The 26748-nt window shown below is 34.7% G+C and overlaps 1 protein-coding gene across 6 annotated transcripts in view; it reads left to right on the top strand.

The window, feature by feature from the left end:
* DNAH7 (dynein axonemal heavy chain 7) overlaps positions 1-26748 on the top strand; it is a 234954-nt gene that overhangs the window by 50807 nt on the left and 157399 nt on the right. For 5 of the 6 annotated variants that reach the window (XM_073218408.1, XM_073218412.1, XM_073218409.1 and 2 more), the window contains 10 exons: positions 3029-3148; positions 7857-8040; positions 8686-8865; positions 12140-12412; positions 13054-13181; positions 15421-15499; positions 16777-17001; positions 20384-20530; positions 21961-22646; positions 24545-24731. In XM_073218408.1, coding sequence (XP_073074509.1) covers positions 3029-3148; positions 7857-8040; positions 8686-8865; positions 12140-12412; positions 13054-13181; positions 15421-15499; positions 16777-17001; positions 20384-20530; positions 21961-22646; positions 24545-24731 — 2209 coding nt within the window. Of the gene's footprint in view, positions 1-3028; positions 3149-7856; positions 8041-8685; positions 8866-12139; positions 12413-13053; positions 13182-15420; positions 15500-16776; positions 17002-20383; positions 20531-21960; positions 22647-24544; positions 24732-26748 lie in introns of those variants that run through there. The other variant, XM_073218413.1, reaches the window with a different exon arrangement.

Below are 26748 nucleotides of genomic sequence, written 5' to 3'. Positions count from 1 at the left end.
CTTTGTCCCAGTAAAAAGTGAGATTAGTTTTGAAAACTAGACAACAAAGTCAGAGGCTGACTTGGTGCTCAGTCCATAGTACTTAGCCGAGACTGTTGAAATCCTCCTGCTTGAAATCAGTGATGGACCCAAGGGTCAAGGTGGATTTCAGGCTGTGATGTGCATCAAGTAGCATCCTCTTTCAAAGAAGATCCTGAGGTTCACAGTCTGAGTGATTTGGGGCTATTATTTGGTTCTATTAATGGAAAATTGAGATGAAGAAGAGATTTTGGCAATTAGAAAATTTGTTATCATAAAACTTTTAGAGACTTTTAAACATTTTCACTTGGCTAACCAAGTTCAAGCTACTGTACAGTGAGTAATCCTTTTCCCGATTCCTCCTATGTCTTAAACCAATAGTTTCAACTGTTGTACCGCTGAATTGTTGTATGGATCATGCTGAGAAAGTAGGAAGAGTGACTAATAGTATTTTTCTCAACTTAACAGTTCAGCCTACTGACCAAATGGGAAATGTTATCAACAGAGGTTTCGTGAGAAAATTATACTTTAAAACTTGTGAAAAGCCTTTCAGTCTCAAAACATCAAAGACAGGTGGCCTGTGCCGACTAGAATTCTGTCTCAAACCAAATGATAAGGAGCTGTGGGGAAATTGTCTGGTGGCTCAGGAGCAAAGTGAATTCCAGGCTCCCACCCTCAAGCCACACTTCCTGTTGCTTCATGCTGCGTGCACCTGTGCTCTCATTTACAGCTACAGCTTCAAAACAGAAAGTCATGGTGACAATGTTGACCAAAAAGCATAAAGAGAGATTATGTGTAATATGTGCTGCTCTACTGCATTTCAGGAGCCTTTTATTTCAAACATTACCCAGCTCAATTGTCCAGAATAACATGTAACTAAGCATGTTCCAATAATGTACCTACTTTGTACCTAATGTATTATCAAACACAGTATAACCTAAGAGATGGGAGTTTAGCCTGTGAAAGGAATACAAGTAGATTTGAAATATCTGACCAGTATTTTATATTGGTCATTAAATAAAAATTAAATGTGAAGTTTTTCATAGTGTTCATTGATTTTCAGTTAACATAAATATCACTTACTTGGAAATTAAATTACAGTTCCTTCAATATGGGAGGGATCTGTAGTTAAATTGTGTTACATAACAGGTAATATTGTTCTTTCATTTTAGTTCATCTGCAAGAGAAAATGCTTTTTTCTATGGAGGCATCATAATAGTCCAGTTAACATCAGTCACCATATATAATTACAAAAAAATTCTTTTTCTTATAATGAGAACCCTCAAGATCACTTTCCTGGCTACTTTCAAATAAGTGAGCAATACAGGATTATTAGCTATAGTCACTATATAGTGCATTATTTCTCCATGACTTACTCACTTCATAACTGGAAATTTGTACCACTTGACCCCATTCTCCCATTTTGCTCACTCCCTCACCTGCCTCAGGTAACCACCAGTCTGTTCTCTAAATCCATGAAATCAGATTTTTGTTTGTTTTTTAGATTCCACATTTATGTTCTTGCAAGTAAGAATTCATTATTCTCTTATGGCTGAATAAAATTCTACTGTGTATATATGTCATATTTTCTTTATTCATTCTTCCACCAGTGGACATTTAGGTTGTTTCCATGTTTTATCTACTGTAAACAATGCTGCCGTGACCATGCTGAGTGCATATGTGGGTTTTCAAGTTAGTGTTTTTTCCCTTTGGATAATACCTGGAAGTGGAATTGCTGGATAATATGTTAGTTCTATTTTAATTTTTTTGAGGAACCTTCATACTGTTTTTAATAGCAGCTGCACTACCTACGCTATATAAGTGTTCCCTTTTTCCACATCCTCACCAGCACTTTTTTCGTGTCTTTTTGATACTAGCCACTCCAACAGGTGTGAAGTGATATCTCTTTGTAGTTATGATTTGCATGTTTCTGATAATCAGTGATGTTGAGCATCTTTTCATGTGCCTGTTGGCCATCTGTATGGCTTTTTTGGAAAATGTCTATTTAGATCCTCTGCCTATTTTTTAATCAGGTTGTTTGGTTTTCTTTGCAGTTGAGTTGTATGAATTTTTTATATATTTTGCAGGTTAACCCTTATCAGGTATGTGATTTTCAAGTATTTTCTCCCATTCAGTAGGTTGCTTTTCATTTTGTTGATGGCTTCTTTTGCTATGCAGAAGCCTTTTAGTTTGATTTAGTCCCATTTGTTTGTTTTTGCTTTTGGTATCAGATCTAAAAAGTCAAGACCCATGTCAAGGATGAACTTACTACCCAAGTTTTTTTCCTGGAGTTTTATGTCTTCAGGTTTTATGTTCAAGTCTTTAATCCATTTTGAGTTAATGTTTGTGTATAGTGTAAGATAGTGGTTCTGTTTTATTCTTTCGCATGTGGCTGTCCAGTTTTCCCAACAGAGGAAATTCTTAAATGACTAAGCTATGCATGTAACAAAGATCCATAGCATTGCAGTCAGAAAAGGGGTTGTACTGAAATCTGTTGACTGGAGTAAGCACTGTGTTTTCTAAAAAGATCAAAACCAGACAGGTTTGCAAGATTCTGACACACTGGGTCTTAATCATTAAGTGTGAGAATTCCCCCTTCGCATGGCTCCCTAATATCCAGGATTGCTTTCTTTTCAGAGAGGGTGCAGTGTTTGTTTTAGGAGCAGTGGACCATGTAAGCTTCGAGCTCTCTCCTTTTCTGTATTAATGATTACAGTTTGAAAGCAAAAATCAGCCTAAACTATCTATTAAGTCCCAGTTATTTCAACCTTTTACTTCATTTTTCATCTTTTCATACATTCATAATATATTGTGTTCCTATTGAATTTACTTACATTAATTACTTTAAAAATTAGAATATCTCATATTCTTAAATATTTGATTTCATGAAACACAAATATTAATAATAAAGCCTAGGAATGTCAAATTTTTTGAGATGGGGTCAATTAGCAAAAATACTACATACAAAAAGACTCATAAGTTAATTACTGTTCACTTTTTTGTTTTATAGAAAATTACGTTTAATTGACGTAGAAGAATTTCACAATCGCCAGGATGCATTAGAGCTGTCAATGTTTCAGAGCATTGTAGTGAAACACATGGAAACTGCCAAAGAGACTCTACTTAAAATGTAAAGTTTTGAAATTTCATGTAGGAAAATATAATTTTAAAATGTGTTTAACTGCTTTTAGAAAATCCCCTTTTAACAAGTTTGTTTTCATTTCTGTTTGAGAGTTAAATGTGATCTCCTTAACTGCTTTGGTGTGTAATGTCTATCCAGATGCTCTACATAGCATAGATTATGCAGAAACTAAAATTATTATAACAAATGGTTATTTTTTTCTTAATGTCTGGTTTCTACTTGTGCTCTAAGAGTGGAGTGGGATACGGGGCTGGGGGCATTAGCAGGTGAATGATCATCAACTAATCACTTGCCAGATTTTTATTTGACATCTATTAATACATGTAAAGTGCTGTGCCTCTTTCTTTACTTTCGGATGGAGGATGTGAGGGAGTGCAAAGAATGATTGGCTGGGGAAAATATATTCTATAAAGGAGTTTATAATCACATTTGGAGGTGAGACTTATCAAGTGATAATTAAACATCTTCTTAGATTAGCCCTTCAAAATGGAATAAACACATATTGATGCTGGTGCCAGACAATGTGCTCTGAAACAGTACAGAAAGATTATCGTTATCATGAGTTATTAAATTACTATAAATAGGACATTAAAATAAGATCAAATTGAATTAACAGAGGGCCTGAAACTCTAATATAGCTTCATTATTTCTAAGAGTTACTTAGAAATATATCTTGATAGTTTAAGAAAGAATCTTTATCTTTTTTCTTCTCCAATATGTTAGAATCAAATTCTTTGTCTGACATTACTTGAAAAACTTGAGGCTCTTATTTAGTTTTATTATTTAGTTAGTATAAACAAATAGAGAAGGAATACAGAATGAAACCACATAGTTAATTGCATCATAAAACCCCATAATTAATTAAGAAAATCTTCTAAGGACAGAATACAAATAAAATTTCTTGATCTATGGCTGCAGGGTTATAACCCAGAAATACATTACTATTGTAAATTTTAGTAAATTGGGTGTCAAAGTACAGAGTAGAGTACAATCCTGACTGAATAATTTTGCTGAGAGAAGTAGATTGATTAGCTGTACCTCTTGATGTATCCTAACTGATTCTAGAAGAAGAACCCTCTGACCATATTTTAAATAATGAGCCAGAATGTGTTTATTGTGGGCTGAACAGGCAGAGTATCAGCTCACCACGGCAGACAATTAGCAAATGCTTCATTATGACATCTACCCCAAACTCAAATTCTTCTTAGTCCTCATCCTGTACTTCTACTCAGCAGTTGCTGTGGTTTATCAGCCCTGCCTCCAGAAATATGTTTTTCTGACCCCCCTTTCATTCTTAGTTTCTTGATTATTTTTATCATGAAATACTGTAGATTTTTGCCAAATGCTTTTTCTGCATCTCTTGGGATGATAATGGGTTTTTCTCCTTTATTAATATATTACATCAATTTTAATATATTGACTCAACCCTGCATTCCTGAGATAATTCCTACTTGTCCACAGAATGTAATTATTTTTATATGCTGTTAGATTCAGTTTGCTATTCTTTTGTTGATGATATTTGTGTTTACATTTATAAGGGCTATTATAGTTTTCTTCTGATATCATTGCATGGTTTTGGTATTATAATACTGGCCTTATGGAATGAGTTAGAATGTTTTCCTTGTTCTTTTTCTTTTTGGAAGAGTTGGTGAAGGATTGGTGTTAATCTTTTAAATGTTTTGTAGAACTTGCTGGTGAAGCCATCTAGTCCTTGATTCTGGACTTTTTATTTTTTGTTTATTTATTTATTTGCTATTAACTCAGTTTCTTGTTATATGTCTATTCATGTTCTCTATTCTCTAGTCAGTTTTGGTGGTTTGAGCTTCTAAGACTTTGCTAGATAATTTGTTGACATACAATTGTTAATTGAACTTCCTTGTAATCTTTTTTTTCTGTAAAGTAAATATTAATATTCCCTTTTTCATTCCTAATATGAGTCTTAGATATAGGTTTGTCAATTTTGCTGATCTTTTCAAAAACCAGCTTTTGGTTTTGTTGATTTTCTCTCTTGTTTTTCTATTCTCTATTTTGCTTATTTCCACTCAAATTTTTATTTCTCCCCTTTGCCTTGTTTTCAGTTTAGTCTGCTTTTCTTCTGATTTCTAGTGGAAGTTTAAGTTATTTAATTAAGATATTTAAAAATTTTTTTAACATAGGTATTTACAGCTATAGATTTCCCTTTGATTTCTACTTTTTTACATGCTATGAGTTTTAGAATATGGTGTTTTCATTTTTATTTATCTCAGATTGTTTTCTAATTTCCCTTGTGATTTGTTTTTTGATTCACTGGATGTTTAGGACTCTGCTGTTTAATTTCGACATTTGTGAATTTTTTGAGTGTCCTTCTGTTACTGATTTCTAACTTTGTATGATTTCAGTCCTTTTGTATTTATTGAGACTTAGGACAGCAACTATTCTTGCTTCTCTCTCAGAAACATCTTTCATGTTTTAATTGTCATTATGACTACCCAGGGCAGGCCCTTTTAACCTCCCATGTAGGCCAGAGGAATCTGAAAATATTACCTAGTTCAGTGCCTTTGTTTTACTGACAAAATAAGTCCACATTCCTTACCTGCCTTTTAAGGTCCTTGGCAACCCAGATCTAACCTATCTTCCATTTTTAGTTTCGAAAAGACTTTCACCTTGGGTCATGCCTATAGAAATGGCCATGTTAAATTAAACAGAATGTAACTTCTAAGACTATAACCATACCCTACAAGTGCTAAGTATCTACCCAATGGGTAAATCTGAAGGCCTTTTGTTCTCCTTTTTAAATAATTATTGGTTTTAAAATAGCTACTCCTTATTCTCATCTGTGAGATAGAAATTCAGTGAAAATTTGAAAGTCATTCAGTTGCTTTCCTCTTACAGTCTGTGATTTTTATTGTCATTGTCTTTGCATACATAGTTGTATCATTTTGAATCAGAGGTTAAGGAGATTAAAACAGAATAAGAACCACTTAAATTCCATCAGCAAAATATTATGGTTCACAGTATTTACAGTACTTGTGTAGCTCATTACTGGAGAAGCCTCTCTTCTATCAGTACCCAGCCCAAATTATGCTTCTTCCATGAAATCTTTATTGTTACCTCATCAAAAGGGATCTCTTCCTTTTGAATGCCTGTAACACTTTATTCTCTTTTGATTCCTTCTTTTAAAATATTTATTTTTGTGCCTTTTTTCCCCTCCACTAGCATATGGGCACTTTGAGGACTAAGTACTATTTTGTACCCCAAATGTTTTGTGCACAGTAGGGAGCCTTATAAGTATGTTTGAGACAACGACTGAATGAATAATTTTTTTAATGTATTTTATTCTTTTTCTTGTCCTATAGCCCTAATTGTATTCCATCTCTTCCCTGAACTACTAGAAGTTTTCAATAGCCTTTTTTAATCTAGCACGTCCCTTCCCTACTTTGTATTTGCTACCTGTCCTCTTTACCTGTTGTTTTAATGGTGACAAATTATTGCAGAAAGTTCTGCCGTGGCTTCTTTTTAGAGCCTGAGGGTGTCCCAAGTTCATGTGTTTAGCTCCCAAGTTCTACAAAAGTCCTCATGGGTTTCCCCACTTAATTCTTCCTATTTCCTTGTCTGTTATCTGTTATAGACAGTAGAATGACCAACTATATTAGCCCCACCCACCTCACCTATTTTTATTATCCTACTTCTACTTCAGATCCTTTTCTCATCATCATCCTCATTTCATTTCTACCCAGTGTTCAGTGAAATTGCAGTCTTCACTGTAAAACCTGTCTCCATTACTTACATAGAAAATTATGTCTCTATCCTTTAGCTTCCGAGTTGTTTTTCTGCTATGACACATTGCTTTACTGAGAGGAGGGATGACGTTGTGTTTTTGCATATCTCCCATGGCACTTCTCCGAGCACACAGTAGACACTAAGCACATATTTGTTAAAGGGGTGAATACACATATTTAAAACTTAGATCTCTCTTGGAGCATTCAGGCAACTCCTAAAATTATACTGGCTCTCTATTTTAACTCATTATCTCTTATGAAAGAGGTACCAATATTCCTTAATTTTATGGTGTTGGACAGTGGTTTTTACAACTAAAAACTTCACTTGTTATCATCATGATGTATCTATATGTGAATTTCACTGTTACCCTTTTATTACAAGGATACATCCACACTTGAAACTGTTTCAAATCAGTCTTTCAGGATTTCACATTAAGGGGAATAAGGAAATAATATACTTGATTTTATTGATTTGCATCTTATTTTCAAGTTATTATGAAGCAGATAGAATGCCATAAAATACCAAGTGGGTTGAACCACATAAGGCCTCTCTTGGTTTAATCAGTTATTTACATTTTAGCTTTGAACTAACAAATTCATTCCCAGAAGAACATTTCAGCAACAGGAGTATCTTGTAATATCCAATAAAATTAGTTATCATATTTATTTAGAAAGGACAGGAATCATAGTTCCAGGAGTTAAATTTATGTTTGTCTCACAGTATCACATCGAGTCATTTTCTATTGGCTATGTTTAATTTCTTTTCCCAGGAGAAGTTAAATATGCTGGCATTTACATTTCAGAGAGTGGATAATACCACTTTGCAATATACCTCTCTATGGAGACCTTTGGATGCCCAGAAGTTACTGGTAAAGCTTCATGTAAAAGGAGTAATTCACTGCAAGTATTAACTTTTAAAAGTCTTTTGTTCTTTCAAGGTGGTTCCCAGAAGTGCAGAATATTTATTACCAAGGTAATAAAAAAAAGCAATTGCCAACTGGTGACAGCAGCACCAAGCTGGAATCTTTTTTCAACTGTGCCGCTACACTTATGACCTCGCAGCTGCAGGAGCTTGCTCTGGTCTCCATGCAAGATTTCACGGACTTAATTGTGCAGCCCCCAGTAAGTATGGCTCAGTCACCCCAATATTCATTGGCTACTTTATTTGTTTTTGATTCTTTCTGAGAAGAAAATTATAAAGTACCTTTGCCAGTGGGAGGGCAGAAAGCATATCTTTAGACCTATTGCACTTACCTGTTTAAAAAAGTGTCAACCTGCATACTCAGAATATATGAGTATCATCACATTAGTAAGGATTAGTAGACATAACTGGAAAGTCCTATGATTGGGAAATCTGGGTCATGATGGCTGGGGAATATTTCCATAAGCAACTCTTTTCTCCTGGAAGAAGGTCTATTACAGTATGAGCAAGGCCTGAGAAACTGAAATGCGCTTCTCTTGAGCTCTTTATTGCATGATTCTAGAGTCCCACTGCTATGTGCATCCACCTTTTTTCTGGAACTTTGACCCATAGTTGGCCCAATGGATAATATATACTAACGAGTCTAGCTGGGAATTGCTCTTGCTCTTTTTAGTAGAGCTCCTCTTTGGCTTAACTGTCCAGGCCATAAGAGGAAGGATGAGTTTCCATGTATTCTAATTGGAACCAGTGCACTCCAGAGTCTATCACGATTCAAATGTGTATGGATGTATGTGTATGTGTGTGTGTGTGTATATATATATATATATATATAATTTCTTTTGCAGGATTCTGTAAAAGCTTTTGAACATCCAGGTTTCATTATGAGGCTGATTCTTGATAATGGCACTATTAAGTTTGAACCTGAGTTCAATGACTATATCGACATCCTTCTAAATGTTTATGATACGATGATTAAGGCCATCAGTTTTGTGCCAAGAGTTGAGACAAAATTGTATTCCAAGTGGGTAAGTAACAAGGATATCTTGATGGCTCGAATTGCACGATGATATTCACATCAAATAACTTCTAAGATGTAGATATATATCCTCTGCTTTATGAATATAAATGGCCTAATAAGATTTGCTTATAAGGAAGTTTGATTTAAAAAAAATACTGTTTTTCCATTAGCTTCTCTTGTGCCTGGTTTCTTAGTCCAGTCTTTCATTGGACTCAGCTGAAAACTTTGAGGGGAAAGAATTAAAATTGTGAGCAGGCTTGAAGCCATCAATGGGTGCTCCTGTAGACCCTGCTGCAACTTACGCTATATTTTTTCAGCTCTGTAAAGCTATCCTCCTGTTGATTACCTCCTCATACCCCTTTTTCCATAAATAGTAGTGTCTCTGAGCTTGCAAATCACAGATCAGGTCTAATCATTTTTGATAGACTCTTGTACTTGGTCATATAATCGTTACTGGTTTACTTCTCTGTTTATTGATCTGACACCTGCTCCTGGTGTTTTATTTCTGTGCGTTTTTGTGTGTGACAGAATTTTATTTAGGGAAATCTTTGAGGCCTTGGTTTGAATTGGTTCACCTGGAATTTGCATATCCTCTGGACAGGTGCTCAGGAGGCCTGTGCAGACCAAGGACTAATTTTGTAACAAAATTCTTGTCTAAGGATTCTGTAGACAACACTAGCAGTGTGGATGCTTACTCAAATTCGGATAAGAACAAACTTGGGGTTACAGATTCTTAAGATGACAATCTTTTTTTCTTCTCTACCAAAAAAAGCCCAAACAGCACATTTTTCCTTACTTTTGCTTCATCATTCTAAAGTTCTGTCACACCTGTTAGCATTTCTGAAGTTTATGTCCCCAGAACCCTTTCTGTGTTCTTGGTTTTATGTGGGTCTATCAGCTGTGACTTCCCACCTTGCTCAGGCTTGAGGCTTTGTTTCCTGACAGCCATACACCCACCCATGCTCCCACCCCGCCACATGTGTGCCCACCTAGCTCATTAAGAGACTCATTAAGCAAAGTTTGGACCACCTGGGATCAGCACCATCTCCAGAGCAGCTGCTCACTTCTGCACGCAATTGCCTCTCCAATCATGCGTCCTCTTATGTTTGGCTCCTTAGACTTGCCTATTATTTTTCTTCCTTAGATGTGCATTATAAAAATTATATTTAACATATTTTTCCAGCGTATTTTTGTGTTTTGAACTGAGTAGCTGTTTTCAGGATATCTGTTGCCATGTTGCCATAAGTAGAAGTCTCTCAAGAAATACACTGTTTACTTTTTAATTCCAATTCATCTATTATATCATTTTCTATTCATACCTTACCCTTTTTTTCAAGAGTAATTTGAGGTAGCCTTTGAAACAGACAAATATAGCAAGCTAATAAGAGTTACTAGACAAAGCTGAAAGTGGAGAAAATTATTATAATCATTTAAATGAATGCAGTTGCCAAGATTTTATGGTTATGAAATATGGCTCTAAGCTCCCCAGTTTCTAAAGTGAAGAGGAGAATATGACAAGTTTTAACTAGGATTAAATAGTTGAATTAGATTGCTCAGGTATTTTTCCTAATATCAAATTTTGAGAGAGAGGTCTTACATGAGGCATTACACATGGGGTAATGGTTCTGAAATGTTATGTGTCAGCATCACGTGGGGATATTTTTAAAACATAAATCTAAGGATACCCACCATTACCACTTTGTCCCTAGAGGTGCCGATTCACAGTGACAGATGGAATTTAGAAATAGGTACTGGCAAAATATCCCTAGATGGTACTGGCAATCAGTCAAGTTTGGAAACAAGTCCTATAGAAGAAGGTACTTTGAATAAGATAATTGAACATGGTCTCAGGAATCTTTGACAGCAACTGTAGAAAGGAATTCTTATAGCTGTTTCTTTTCACAGTCTTTGATAGAAGCTGAAAGTGAAATTAAAATACACTTTTTCTCCCTTAGAAGGCAACCCTGAAAGGGGCTAAGGTCCTTTGAGTCCAAGCACACCACTATCTCATGATCTAGTTTGACATGCTTTCAAACACTGGAGCTGTCTAATACAAAAATATCATTTCTCTTAACTTTTGATAGGAACTGATTTGAGTTCATATTAAAGGTGTACTTTATAATACAGTTCTGAATTATGTACCCAGTTCTGTTTTAAAAGGTCTATATGCTTTAGAAATTAGGCTGTTAATTTAAGAAAACAGTCCATAATATTAATGAGCTTCACATTAGATCCAATCATCTCACACTGCATACAGTAAATAGTTTAGATTGCTCTATCCCGAAATTCGTTTTCAGAAAAGATAACACTCAACACCTACTGAGCCCAAGAGTGAGGTGGTATTGGTGGTGGTCGTGCTGGTGGTTATGGAATTCACCAATGTCCTGAAGCATCTAGTTCTAAACAATTTGATTTCCTGAAATGACCATAACGGGGCACGGCAGGGAAATGAACCCTGGATACCTCAACAAATCGATTCTCTAAGAAATCCTTTCATATTGTCAATCTCAACACTGTAGAGTATTCTGTACAGACAGTGGTTTTTGTTTGTTATAGTTAAAAATCCATTATTCTGAACAAGAAGGTCATACATATTTTTAAGTGTAACTTGGTTCAAGATAACAAACCATGTAAGCACATTTACTTGCCCTCTTACTTGAAGAAAGGAGACAAACTGTTGAGATTTGCTTGCTTATTTAAAATTGTTGTGTGCTCCATTATTCTAATGCTGATAGCAGAATGCAAATTTTACAACTAAGAATTTCAGTGTGGTCTAGTTGCTGTTTACAGAATCAAAGATCAAAGGTCAATGAATGAGTAAAAATTATTTTTTCTAGATAGATTACTCCTCAAGGTAAAAAAATACTGTGATCAAAGAGTGTGATGATATGACACTGAGCTGGTTCTAAATACAAATAATGTACAGTGCAAGCACTGCCTTATAGAGCTATATATACAGCTGTACAAATAAGATGTGGATTCTGCTGTTTTTATATTTTCTTATTTTGTTTATATCTTCAAGTAACAGTTGTTTCATCCATATAGAAAAACAAAACACAACTAAGTAGTCTTAAAGAAAAAAAATTATATGAAACCTAGATATTTAAAATACTGCTGTGATTAGACTAAATCTCTCTTTCTATAGAGATTAGAAAATCAAAAAGAATTTGTGAATGAAGAAATAATATGGTAAGATTGGCATTTTTATGAAGTTTAAGTGATCTAGTTATATTAATTTAAGGTATTTTAAAGACTAATATTGTTTTTTTCCCTTTGTTTAGGAAAGTAAGTGTAAACCAACAACCTTGAAGCCTATAATTCTGGATGAAATTGTTGAAGCTCACAAAGAAAAGGTTAAGGAAGTGATACTGAGAGAGAGCATGGCACCGAAGGAACACCTCAGACTCTATGACAAGTATGATTTCTTGATTAACAGAAAAGCTGAGCAAGATGCTGATGCTTTTCTTGCAGAAAATCATAGTTATGAGAAAATAATAGAAGAAATTCACAAATACCAAAAACTAATAGAGGATATACAGTACACATCTAGAAAGGTAAATGACCCATTTTATATAACTAGTCTCTGTCCTAATGATCTTTTTCCAGTTTTACTAGGATGTATTTTTAGTTCATACAGCGAAAGAATTAGGCCATTACTATCAGCAGGAAAAATATTTACTGAGCCTTTCCATTTGCAAAGCATTGTGGTAAGATCTGGATATATGCAGGTGGCCAAATAGACACAGTTCTTACGTTCATAGAGCTGAGAGTCTAGTATCACAAAACTTATTTCTGTTTAGTAGCAGACTGGTATTTAAAATGTTCTTCTTTTGTCTTATTTTTATATTTCCCAAAATTTCTACCATAAGCATGCATTACTTTTTTGTGTAGAGCAGAGATAACATTTAAATTCCAACTACCTATTTAAGAGCTCAATTCTCTAGTTTTTATATCTATATTATCCTAAAATAGAATTGGTTTTTGAGATAATAAACTCCTCAGGGATATTTGCCCAAAAGATAGTTGTAAAATATAAATGAGTATTTAGAAAACCCTTCCTGCATCACGATAAAACAAAACAAAAAACTCAACTCATTAGATCACATACACACAAAAAATCAATATTATGAGAAAGGCAAAATTGTTATTTTCTTCCTATTCATGTTTATTAAACTTTTAATACTTAACACTGCAGACCGTTCGTTTAGGAATGTTTGAAATGCACTGTGAAGAATTAATCAGAGCTCTGGTGAAGCGAGCAGACATTATCTGTGGAAAATTTATAGCTAAAATGTTCAGCAATCATCAGGAAGTAAATACAAGGTATTTATGTGCTGTCGATTATTATACTTTCCCATGGGAGGAGGGCTGTTAAACAGAATCAACTATCATTCATCTGAAGTAATGGATTAGAGCAGTGTCATAAACGGCCCAAAAAAGATAATGTCACATTTATTTCTATTGGTTTCAAGTGTTATTTTCTGATAATTGGTATTATTTTTTTCACCGCAATTGTGCCTTCCCAATTGTCTGAATTAAGGTGGTATTAAAATGTGTTCCCATTTTGTTTGCACAAGTCTAACTTCAGATTTTTTTATTTGTATAATCAATACACCAAGTGGATTTTTAAGGGAGATTTACGCAGTTATCATGTGTCCCTCATACATCGGTCCCTCCAGTTTGGAACTTCATCGACTGTAATTACTCTTCAAGTTTGTTATCTTATTATCTTAACTAAAAGCTCATTTGTTGACTAACTTGGAGATTTTTAGGAAAACTGACCCATGTTAAGTAAATTCATAGAATGCTAATGTGTAAAGCAGAATACCGGTTTATTTAAGACAAGAAATGTAACTAGTCTTCCAACAACTGGGGTTAGTGTTACTCTGGGAACCTCTTTTCTGGTATCAGTTACATGAGAAAAAAGCCCAAATAATCACGATTTTTAAAATAGTTATGGCATCAGAGGAAAAAAACATATCAGTAAAAAGAGTATTTCTTCAGACTGTATAGAAGCCTGAAGGAAGCTTTATTTACCAGCATGTGTTAGGCTCAGAACTAGGTACTAGGACTCTCAGTATGATTCACACCATTGAAGGAAATTATGAAGTTAAAGAGGAACTGGACAGATAAACCAGTAAATTACAGTAGGGCAGAATAAGTTCTGTACTGAGCCACAGAAGGAGAAGAGAGAAGGAAATGATTAATTTTCTTTCAGGGTGGAGGTTGGGGCAGAGGGGAAAATCAGAGAAGGCTGCAAGGAGGAAGTGATGTGTGAATTTATTTTGAAGGCTGGGTAGGAGTCTGCCAGGTGAACAATGTGGGTGAAAGAATTCCAGGTACAGAAGATAATATGTAGAACGGTGTGAGATATGAAAATGGCATGGTGTTTCCAAGAACTAGGAATGGTTTGTGATGCTTTCACAGACACTATGAGGGAAGACAGGTGAGGGGTAAGGCCAAAGAGGAAGTCACTGTGTGGAAAAGGATAGGACGTGTGTAGCTTTTCTAGGCACCACAATCATATGTTCAACTGAAAGCATATTTTCCTGTAAAAGTATTGGAAGAGTAGTGAAAATGTCTTTTACTTGTAGCTTGTCATGCTGAATTAAATATTTATTTTAATTTCATAGCTATTTTCCCTGTCCTCTGAGCTCATGCCAGTTCTACTTCTTCCTCTTTTCTCCTGATTATGTCCCTCACCAGACTCACTGGATGTACAAGGAACATTTCAGGACTATTACAGGAAACAGTAGATAGAATGCCCTTGACCTCTTATCCCTACATGTTTTAACTCATCTCTTCATGAATCCCTTCATCCCTGTGTCCCCACATTCTCAGAAAGCCAAAGTCTGTTACACCCGTCAAAGTTCTCTCTACTGATCATCCCCTATCTCATTTTAAACCTCTCCTTCACTGATGGTTCTGCCTGTGAAATTTACAAGCGTTCACAGTGTTCATTTCCTGTAATTCAGCCTAGCACCGTCACCATGCTATTCCCTTCTTCACCTCACGGCCAATCTTGTCGGGACTTCTTTGGTTCCCACTACTCTGTCTTTTTTTTTTTTTAACCTCACAGTAAGTTCATCATTTTGACCACAATCCAAATTAGGAAATATTTGCATATTATCAGAAGTTTCTGAGCACCCCAGCCCATTTGAACCATTCCCTCCAAGTAGAGTTAATCACTCCTTGCTCTTGTACCACCTTTTTGATGCTGTCTCAACTAAATCTCTGGTGAAGCCCTTAAAATTCTAGGTTAGAAATTATTGTTTATGGTCTTATCTTCCATACTGGATTGTGAAGTGCTTGAGTATCATTATTGCATCTTATCCATTTCTGTATCTCTGTCACTTAATATTGTAGGTGGGAATTTAATACATGATAATTAAATGTGTATTAAATAATAAGTAAATGGACAGAATTTGCTTTTAATTCACTAGATGTCATATAGTTAAGATCTTAATTTTTTCATGTAATAGAACATTTAAATAATATATGGGAATATATATATTTTGGAATGAAATTTAATTATATAAGGTTGATTTTGCTGGTGTTACAGATTATGTGAGGAATTTCAGAAGATAGCTGAAAAAGCTCTTAGCACACCTCCAAATACAGCAGAACTAATGGAAATGAAGGTATGGTTTATAAACTCTTTATAGTTGTGTGGGTATAAGGTAATTTTTTTTTCTTTCCTAGTTTCTCTCTCTCTCTCTCTCTTTCTCTGTCTCTCTCTCACACACACACACACACAGACACACACACACACAGACACACAGACACACACACACACACAGATTTGTTTTTGCAAAAACAGAATCATTATTCTCTTGAAAATTACTTTATTCACTTAACAATCAATAAACCCTCTCTGTATTTCTCCTACTAAGTAACTAGGATATAACTTTTTCCAAAATCAAAAGCCAATTCAATATTATTCATTAAATGATTTATTATTTCACCCTACTTAAAATGCACCCTTTGAACATTACATTCCCATATGTACTTGGATCTAATTTTCAACTCTTTATTCTGCTCCATCATCTATTCCTGGGATAGAACAAGAACTGTTTAAATTACTGCATCTACATATTACATTTTGATATTTGGCAAGGCTGATATCTATCATCTTTCTTTTTCATTATTATCTTTGCTACTCTTGAGTATTTACTATTTCAGAGACTTTTAGATTTATATCAAATTTAGTATTTTTAAATGCTATTGCAATTTTGATTTAAATGACATTGGTTTTATAGACTGGAGGAGTATTTACATCCTTATAATATTATATCTTAATATATGTTTCCATATTTATTCAGAATTTTAGAAATGTCCTTCAATATAGTATTACAGTTTTCCTACCAGAGATTTATCACATTTTTTGTTAAATTTGCCTGTAGTTATTTTTTAGGTTTGTAACAAAGGAAAGTGTTATAACACTGGCGTCTGTTGCAAGTTTGCAATTTTACATTTGTTATGGTGTTTATTTCACTAAAAATTATTTCCCCCAACTAGATTCTAAATTCTCTGAGGACAAAACCCAAGTGTGTTAGTTGTCACACTGAATTGCCAGCACATGGCACCGTGTCAGGTACAGAGCAGGTGCCCATAAATGCTACTCTGAAATAGTAAACTATATTGCTAATGTAGCAACTGCTTTGTATCTTCCAGAAACCTATAGCATTCTTCTCTGTGCTCTTTGTGTGTTGTTTAATATTTTCTATTTTTACCCCCTGCTAATTTAGTAGAGGTGTTTGGGATTGATGAGAAGTGAACGGTCCTGTAGCCCTTATCATGAACCAAACGTCTATACATCTAACAAGTCTGTACATGTTTATGCAATGCATTTCCACAGGCTGTTTCTTGACTTGAGCTGTTCAATACAATGTCATCTGTAATTTTTGTTTCCCCTCAGGCTTATATTCAGAAAGTAGAGACAACTGATATGATTGAACTGAAACAGAGATTGGTGGATTCTAAAAACTGCTTGGCCTTCCTCATTGAGTGTGCCAGCTTTTCTCCAGCACACATCAGGCTAAATAATAATGTTTTTCAGTGGTATGGAAGAATGGAAGAAATTTTTGAAGAACACAGGAAAATCATTAAAGAGAAAACAGAACAATATCAAGAAGGTCTTAAGGTTGGCAGCATAGACATTTTAAATTGTTTTCATTTTGTGGAAATGGTTATGTTCTAACTTCTTATGTAGCATTGTCAACTCTATTTCACAGGTCATATACTTTAGTTTCTCCATACTGTAAATCTTAGACAATAGTACACATATTGGATTGGCATGGTGTCACTTCTTGATTTTTCAAGGGAGAAAAAATTTTAATGTATTGACCACAAATGACCATTAACAAAAATAGTGTTTATCTCACACAGTTTAGCATACTCTTTTGAGTTATTTTATTTTTATCATTTAACAGCAAAGCTCCCTTGGTGAAGTTTGCCTTCACACCTGGTAATCGCTGAAACTTGCTGAAGCACTGTGTCCAGAGTCATCTCCCTCATGTCCAATGACTCTAACTCTTTGTTGTTGTCTTCCTACATGTAAGATGGTTTGTGGTTTCGCCCTATCTGTCCAGCCTCATCTGTCTCTTCCCACTCATTGTTCTTGACTTTTCAGCCACCCTGAGCAACTTTCAGGTCCCTGCTCTCTGACACCTTTCATCTCTTGCACCCCTGCCCCACACGTGTTTGTCTGTCTAGCCTATACCTCTGACTTTCCGATAATACCTCTCAGTCAGACTCTGCGCAGCTTCTCCTCGGCTCCTGTAAGACTTTTAACACATCCCCACTGAACTGATGACCTCATCATTCTATTATCATTTTTCAAGTCTATCTCCCCATTACACAGTCAGCTCCTTAATAAGAGGGCTTTTTCATTTTTACCTTTTCTCATGTTTATCCCGCAGGCTAGCACAGCACCTGACACCCAGGTGCACATCACATGAGCACTCCATAGCTCTTGTCCAAACAAATGACTTAGTATTTTCAGTCTCACTTCACAGATGAAGAAACGAAGGTTCCTGAAGTGAAAAGACTTGTTCAGGTCAGCCAGGAGAGATGTCCTTTGGTAGCAAGCCTAGTGTCTTTCCACCACATTTACAGCAAATACAGTTAATTAGCAGAATATATTGTTTGGAGAATAATTCATAGACTTAAAAAAATCCTTCATTAGATATGTCAAAGAAATAATCAATCCTCCCATGTTTTCTTCCATATGCTACCTCTATAGCTTTTCTTCTTCCTTCCTAATTACAACCCTTAAATAGAATTCGTGCCTCATATCGAATTTACTGAGTATCATAATTCCTCCAAGTGGTAAAGATACCTTGAGACAAATGCTGGGCATAGAAGCCACAGGGCATAAATCTGCAAAGAAGTAAAAAGCTAACCTTTTCAAACAATATGGCTTCTCTCTCACTTACCAACTTTATATTTCCCTGTATGGTCCCGGAAGATGACTGGTTAGCCAGAGACAGGTAAGATTCCTCAAGGGAGGAACAACCTAAGACAGGCACAGTCGCAGGGGGGCCATTAGGTGAGAAATCGGGGAACAACAGTGGTGAAGCTTAGAACCTCACCTGCCCCCTGTTTTGAGAGAAATCTTCTGCATCCGTGGATGTTTTATTGCCCTTGTCTAGCTCGGATTAGCACATAGTCTACAGGCACACACCTGATCATCTACAATTGCTCTCTTACAGCACTAAACTATGTTTTCTAACTTTATCTTGCATCTACCTACCACTTCAGCATTTTATTAAAAATAAAAATAATAATAATAATAAAGGGAGAAATGTGGGATCCACATATAAATCAAGTATAAAAATCAAACGAATATTCATATTTGACCTGATTGTTTATAGTTCATAATGCGTGATCAAAACCGAAAGTTTCTGTGATGAATGCCCTTGTACTGTTCACCATGTAAGAACTTATTCACTATGTAAGAATTCGTTCACCATGTAAGAACTTGTTCGTTATGCTTCAGAAGATTGGAGACTGACGAGAATTAGGCTGGGGGTGGATTAATGATTGTGCATTGAGCATTGACTCCCCTATACAGAATTTTATTGTTGTTAACAACCATTTGATCAATAAATATGAGAGATGCCCTCTCAAAAAAAATCCTTCATTTTATTATTTATTTTTATTGATATATAGTTGAGATACAGTATTAAATTGGTTTAAGTATATAACGTTATGATTTGACAGTTATCTACACTATTAAGTGCCCACCCCAATAAATGTAGTTACTGTCAACATAGAAAGATATTATAGTATTATTGATTCTATTCTCTATGCCATACTTTTATGTCCATAACTATATTATAATTGAGATTTTGTGCCACTTTATCCCCTTCACCTATTTTACCCACCCACTCCAACCCTTCCCTTATGGTAACCACCAGTCTCTTCTCTGTGTTTGAGTCTAAAAAATTATTCATTTTAAACTATAGTCTATTCTTCTGTTTTAAATTTAGGCCATTTTAGAATTTGCTCAAACCTATAGGAACATCATGAACAGTAAATATTAGATGCTTAAATTACAACATAATAGACACTTAGAAAATTGCTGAGTGCCTCAGAATTATCTATACTTATCATAAAGTATATTATTCTACAGACTTCACATAATGTTGACAAATTTTCCTTTCATTTTTCTTCCTCCATGGGGCCAGAGCAATAAATTTACCATGAACTAGAGAAAAGAGCACAGGCATCAACCTAGATAATCCATAAAATATAAAATCTATTTTTGAATAACCTAGATTTGACTTTTGAATATTTCATGAAGATTTTTTTTCTTGAGCCATTTAATTTGTGATGTCTTACCAATGCCAATTTTGCTATAAGCCATTCTCATTAAAAAACAAAACAAAACAGAGACATGCCTGTTTTATATCGGTAGGCTATAGTTTTTAAGCATTTAAATCTGGGTTTACTTACCTTGCACATTTCTTGTGAAGAAAGCCCCTGGGACAAGAAAATAATCTTGGAATACTTTGTGTCAGCATTACTAATGGAAGAGCTATCTGAATATTAGAACACAATTGAAGAAGTGGTTTTTCCCAGCCGTTCATTCAAATGTTGCAGATGCCTTTATAGCCCTTAAAAATTTAGTTCCCTTTTAATCCTATACTTGATTATTATGATATTTTTCAAGTCCTTATAAATCATTTGTTAGCATAAATTCTTTAGCATACTTAAGAATATCATGGTTTAACAACATTCTAATTCATTTTATCAATTAGAACTTTTTACATTGATATTATAAGGGTAAACTTTATCTAATTGGTAAATTACAAGAATCTTGACCCACTAATTTTAAATCCCAACTCTTAAAAATTCTGCTTATGCTAGATCCCAGTCATCTTCCAGATCATTCTTTTCTTCATAGTTTGCCAGTGACAAATATAATAATTCTAATAATCCTTACAAATATTTAAATTTTCTCTTGATGCCTAGGAGTTTTAACTTTTAAAAATAGTAACAACAAATATTGTTTTTATTAGTTACGGTGTGAACGGTTTGTGGAGGAATTGGAGAGTTATGCTAAACAATCAGAAGAATTTTACTCATTTGGAGATCTTGAGGATATACAGAGATACCTGAAAAAGGCTCAAACACTGAATGGAAAGTTGGATTTAGCAGCAGACAAGGTATAATTTTAAAATTCTTCAGCGGATCAGTTATGATGAATTATTAAGATGATGAAGAAAGAGCATTGAGTTTGCATTCACCTTTAAGAAATAGACTCAAATAAAACAGTTTAACTAAATTTAATGAGAAAATAATATAAATGGGACAAAGAGATTTTACAGACCTGCTTCAAGGAGGAGCAACATTGCCGTTTTTTTTTAGTACTAGTAATAACATTTCAGTGACCTTCGCCTTTTATTTGAAAGATAGAGTTGTATCTCCATTTGCTTCTCCATTTTTATTTTGGGTCATTTAATCATTTATATCATGTGAGAGCACCTGGTTACTATTTAGTTTTCCCATCTTCATAGAACCCAGCTTAGATTTGGTGGATGTGTTTTTAAATCAGACCCATTATCATGTCCCTCAAGCCCCTTTGTTCCCATTATTGCTATTTCACAAATCAGCTTTCTCATTAGAAGAAGCTGAAGTGGGAAAAGCATACCCTTTGACACATAAGCTGTTTGAAAATTTTAATTGCATTTTTTTATAAAAAGGGGAAATATGAAAACAGACCATATTATGATGCTCTACCATTTTCTTACATTGAAAGATGTTAATAGCTGAAATAATTAAATAGCTTATAATGGTCAGAAATATGTAAACATATTTTGAGAAAGAAGAAAGTGAAGGTTTTTTAAGACTGAGGCCACTAAAATTTTAGGTAACCTGCAGACTTTATAAACCAAGCTCACACTTTTCAATTCTGTAGCTTTCTCCTCTAGACCACCCACATCCTCACATATTTCACTACTAAAAAAAGAGGAAATTAATGTTTTCTTTGCCTCTTCCTATTCTACATATCTTAAAGACCCAGCTCTGGTTGCATTTGTTCCATAGAAGCGTCTGTGACTGCACTATTTCAGTGAGGTCCCTTGTTTCTGAGTGATAGTCTTTTTAGTGTATACTAATCCTTCTATCTTAAACAGCTACTGCTCTAAGACATTTCTTTTATTACCTTCTATTATTATTGAACAATGTCTATTTAACTTTCTACATATATGTGTCTTGCCTCCCAAGCCAGATGACTAACACCTTGGAGTTGGTACTTTGCAATATAACACTTTTTTTCTATTTTCCATAGTGTATAACACAGTCCTGTTAATCTGAATTCTATTAATGAATGAATGATGCTATATCCTCAATATATTTGGATGGGCAAAGACTTCTCTATTTCTGTAAATTCATTTTAGCATGCAATCTGGAAACTGTAATAAAAAAGAAACAGGAGAAACAGATTGTGGCTTTATTTTTCTAGATCATGTCCTAATTAACTTAGCTTTAGGGCTTTGTGAGGTTTTTGGGTAACCTTTGATATAAATACTTTTAAAAACTTAATTTTGAATATCATTCACTTGCAGAATAATTTATTTAATGCCTGTCCTTCCAGATTGAACAGTTTAATGCTGAAGAGGAGGCATTTGGTTGGCTACCGTCAATATACCCTCAACGTAAAAAAATCCAAGATGGTTTGAACCCTTACCTTCGTCTCTATGAAACTGTTCTTGATTTTAACAACAAGTACAGAGGATGGACCGAAGGACCATATCACAAGGTGAATCCAGACCAAGTAGAAACAGATGTTGGAAATTATTGGAGAGGACTATATAAGCTGGAGAAAATCTTCCATGATTCTCCAAATGCATTGGCAATGACAAAAAAAGTAAGAGCAAAGGTAGAAGATTTCAAGGAGCACATTCCTCTCATTCAGGTGATCTGTAATCCTGGCCTGCGTACCAGGCACTGGGAGGCCATGTCCAGCATTGTTGGTTACCCGCTGCAGCCAGCAGACGACTCCACTGTCTTCTCTCTTTTAGACATGAATCTGGAACCATATTTAGATAGATTTGAAGGTATTAGTGAAGCAGCCAGCAAAGAATATTCTCTTGAAAAGGCCATGGAGAAGATGATTAATGAATGGGATGCAATGGAATTTGCCGTTCTTTCTTACAGAGAAAGTGGGACATTTATTTTGTCATCAGTTGATGAAATTCAAATGTTGTTGGATGACCACATTATTAAGTCACAAACTATGCGAGGATCTCCTTTCATTAAGCCTTATGAAAAACAAATGAGGTAAAGTGATATTTTGGTTCTCCATTTCATATTTAATATTTTAAATAGTTCACTGTAAGGAATGATAAGCTTTATTACTTTTGGAAAAGTACTGATCCCTTTGCTATCATCTATATTTATAATAAAGGTGGTGGAGAATCAGCTTCGAGATGCTCATTTTTATTGCCTACAATCTGATCTTATATATTTGACTCTCAAAAATAATTTCATGTCTATGAACATAGTTTGTAGAACATATAAATTATTAAACTGAAGATAATGTCATTTTGCAAATATAGTACTTTATTGTAGATGACCCCTAAAGGTATGATATAATTTCCACAATATGCACGAAAGATGGCTAGAAAAGTGCATAAGAGTGAAACTCTGATTCTAGACTGGCACCTGATACAGCCCTTATCCCGTCAATTTTTTCCATTTTTATAATTTGTATTAACCTGTTTATATTTTACCTTAAAAAAAGAGTAAATCCAAATCAGACTACCATCTTCAATGTGAATTTTTATGGAAAATTTTTAGGGAAATTTAGGGAAGTTAACTGCTTCATGGCATCCACCTCTGGTTATTGATATATTATCATAAACTTGAATGTACTCTGGATTCACTCAGTCTCTGTTTGGTTTCTCTGCCTCTTGCCTAGTTTGCTCCAATGTACTCATGAAGAGTAATTTTTGAACCACTCTGAAAGTGGTATATCTGGATTCCATTTTTGAGGACTATGCATGAAATCATTAGCTAGTTGGAAATTTTCTGTGTCAGGGACTAGATTAAGAAAGAGGGAATCCAAGCACCAGAAGAAAGCAGAGATACTCATTTCTTCTTGTGAAAGGAGGTTAAACAAATTCATAGTTAACATTGAAAATAAGATATTTAGAAAACGCATTTGAAAATTCCTGGTGACTTTTAGAACTCCTATTTACATTTCTTGGATTTAACAATCTAAAGTTACAGATCACCACTTATAAATGTTGGGTGATATCTTAATATAAAGCTATCCAAGTTCTGTTGCCATTAATCAATCATTCTTCTTTAGGACTGTTGATCTCTTTAACATAGTAGTTGCAGCTATCTGGATTCAGATCTGGCACTATCATTTATTAACTAGGTGAACTTGAACCTGGTATTTACCCCTGTGTGCCTTAGTCTCCTCATTGGAAAATAGATAATATATACTGGACCCTACCTCGTGGGGTTGCTGTGTGGATGGGACAAATACATACAGAAACCTTAGAACTGTGCTTGTAAAATTCTTCGTTTATGGTGTAATTGTAATATTTATTATTGAAGAAATCAAGTCATCATTTTGTTCTCCATATTTAGAAATGAATTAATAACCTATTATAGATTCAAAAATGCTTCTTCCTCCTGAATGCACACTAATATATTTAAGATTACATAGATTTTTAAAAATGCAGTTACATCTTATGAATTAAAATATTTTATTCTGGCAATAAAGACTTTATGGGCCCAAATTTTAAAAAGAAGAAAAATCCTAGGGAAATGAGTCCTGAATATAACTACCTTTCCTAAGAAGTTCAGAGTGCCCTTTGTTGAGGACACCATTATTGTCTCCAAAATCTTATTTCTCAATTTGTGCCCTCTAGCCATAGAAGTAGATTGCAAAAAGGTTTATTGTTATGATATATGCAGAAACCAGCCCATTTGTAGATAGGTGTATCTTAATATGTATATCTGTATTAACATAAATGTTGCTACTATTTTTTAAAGCAGACTTTATAGAACAAATCTAATGATTTATTTTTGACTAAAGGTAGATGCATTGGAATAACAACATTGCATACAAGATTGACAGTCTACTTATGCTTTTGAGTTTTGTCATCTGAAGCACTGCTTAATTTGCTGTTGGTTGATAAGAGCCACTGTGTTTTGCTTCTCAGAGAATGGGAGGGCGAGCTCCTGCTGCTTCAGGAGATTCTGGATGAATGGCTCAAGGTCCAAGCCACATGGCTGTATTTGGAGCCCATTTTCAGTTCTCCAGACATTATGTCTCAAATGCCTGAGGAAAGCAGACGATTTACAACTGTGGATAAAACATGGAGAGAGATAATGAAAAGTGTAGTACAAGTAGGTAAAAAATTTATAAGAATGTGATTATTTGGTTGATGTGACATGACTTTTATTTTTAACACAATCCAAGTAAGTCACTGTCTTTTTTCCACAATTGTTAGCTTTTCAGGTATTGTTTTAGAATCCCAGGAGCAAGATATATCAAAAGCAAAATAGATATTCTATCTTGATTACTTCTTGAAATCCAACGTTAATTTGCATAACTTAATGACGTTTAGCACCATTAGTGGTTCCTACCGGATCCTCTTGTAGGGAAATGGCTAAGCGCTTACTGTCCCCTTCTATTCTATGGGCCCTTGTTCATGCTGTGCCACCACTGAAATGTGCTATGGTGCAAACATGTCAGCGTGCCAACCACTTAATTAACAAGTTTCTCCATAGAGACCTAAAAAAAAAGGTGAATTTCAAAGATAAATAGACTCAAAGAGCCTGATAAATAAGAAATAAAATGTAAACAGTCAATACACATATACTGTGGAGGAGAACTTACAATTTAAGTTAAGGAGGGAATTTGTTGAAAACCAGTAAAATTGAAAAAGGTGTGAGTAAATTCAAAAGACATTTACTGCCTATAAAGCATGGTTTGTGTGTTATTGGTAAGTTAGGATTAAAATAGAAGACATTATTAAATTATTAAATAAATATAAACTTCTCCATTGATGTTTTTACTGTAAGATAGGAAGAATATTACCTTACAATTTTTCTGCCCTAAATATGCATAGTTTTATAATTGTGACTGTAATACTAAATACTGACAGTACTCTGTCAACATCAACTTTATGATTTTATACAAAAATATTCATAAAGGTAGACATGGGTTTGTTTATCATGTTTATTTCATTTTGTGTAATAATATCTCTGTATAAACCAAACTTCTATAAAATTAATCACACTGGAATTCCATATTTAAAGGACCTATTGGTGAGTCATACTGTAACACATTTAATCATCTCTAATTTTAAAAATTGAGCCTTTCATATATTATTTCCTTATAACAGGGCAAAACCTTTATAACACATGTACATTTTCATTTGGAAAAAGATCAAGTAGAATTTTTTTGTTGCCCCAAAACAAAAAATACATGCTTGTGCTCTTGTAGTTAATATAATTTTTTAATTAAAAAAATTCTTTTTTGTATTTGATTCAAATACTCTTCAAACCCCAAATTACTGAGGAAATCTTTGTTATGTGTTCTTTCATATACAACAACAATAGTTTATACACAGCAGTAAGTAATAGTAGTATAACTCCTTTTGGCTTCCCAGACCCAATTCCAATGGGCATATGTATGTGGGAGGGGATCTTCCCATACATAATGCCAAGCAATTCTTGAACACCAGCAGGGTGTTGGAGAACTAAACTCTTTTCTGATTCTATCTGCCTGGAGACAGCGCCAGATTTCCCAGGTTAAGAGCTCTGACCCACAAGACTGCCCTTCACCCCGCCTCCAGACACCAGTCGTAAGCCCGTGGCTGTTACCTGTGTTTATGACCTACCAACTACAGATTAGAGGTTCCAATGACCTACCACTTAGGTTTGATTAATTTGGTAGAGTGGCTCACAGAACTCAGGAAAACATTTGCATTTACCAGTTTAATAAAGTTTTCTGCAAAGAATACAAGTTAATAGCCAGATAAAGAGATATATAGGGCAAGGTCCCAAATAAAAGAACTTTTATCCTCATGGAGCTTGGGGCCTGACTTGTTAGCATGTGGAGGCATTCTGGTTCCCCGAGTATGGAAGCTCTCTTTCCAGCTGAGAAGCAGGACCCAAGAGAGTGATAAACTCTTCTCTGATTGTCTTCCTCAGCTGGCTTTATATTTTTCTTTACCTCAATATGTTAATATTCAGGATAGTTTTATGTCCAGACTCTCCAAAGCTTTGAAAGTAAATGCAAGTCCATATTCTCTCAGGAAGGCTAATAAGATGACCCACTATAGCTCCAGGAGGAGGGGTTCCCTTCCCGGTGCAAGTTCTCTGTGAACTCGGTGAGACTGAAGACAGTCAAGGACAA

Source organism: Manis javanica, chromosome 12, assembly GCF_040802235.1.
Source record: "Manis javanica isolate MJ-LG chromosome 12, MJ_LKY, whole genome shotgun sequence".
Taxonomy (NCBI): domain Eukaryota; kingdom Metazoa; phylum Chordata; class Mammalia; order Pholidota; family Manidae; genus Manis; species Manis javanica.
This window is presented reverse-complemented; position numbering and strand designations above follow the sequence as displayed.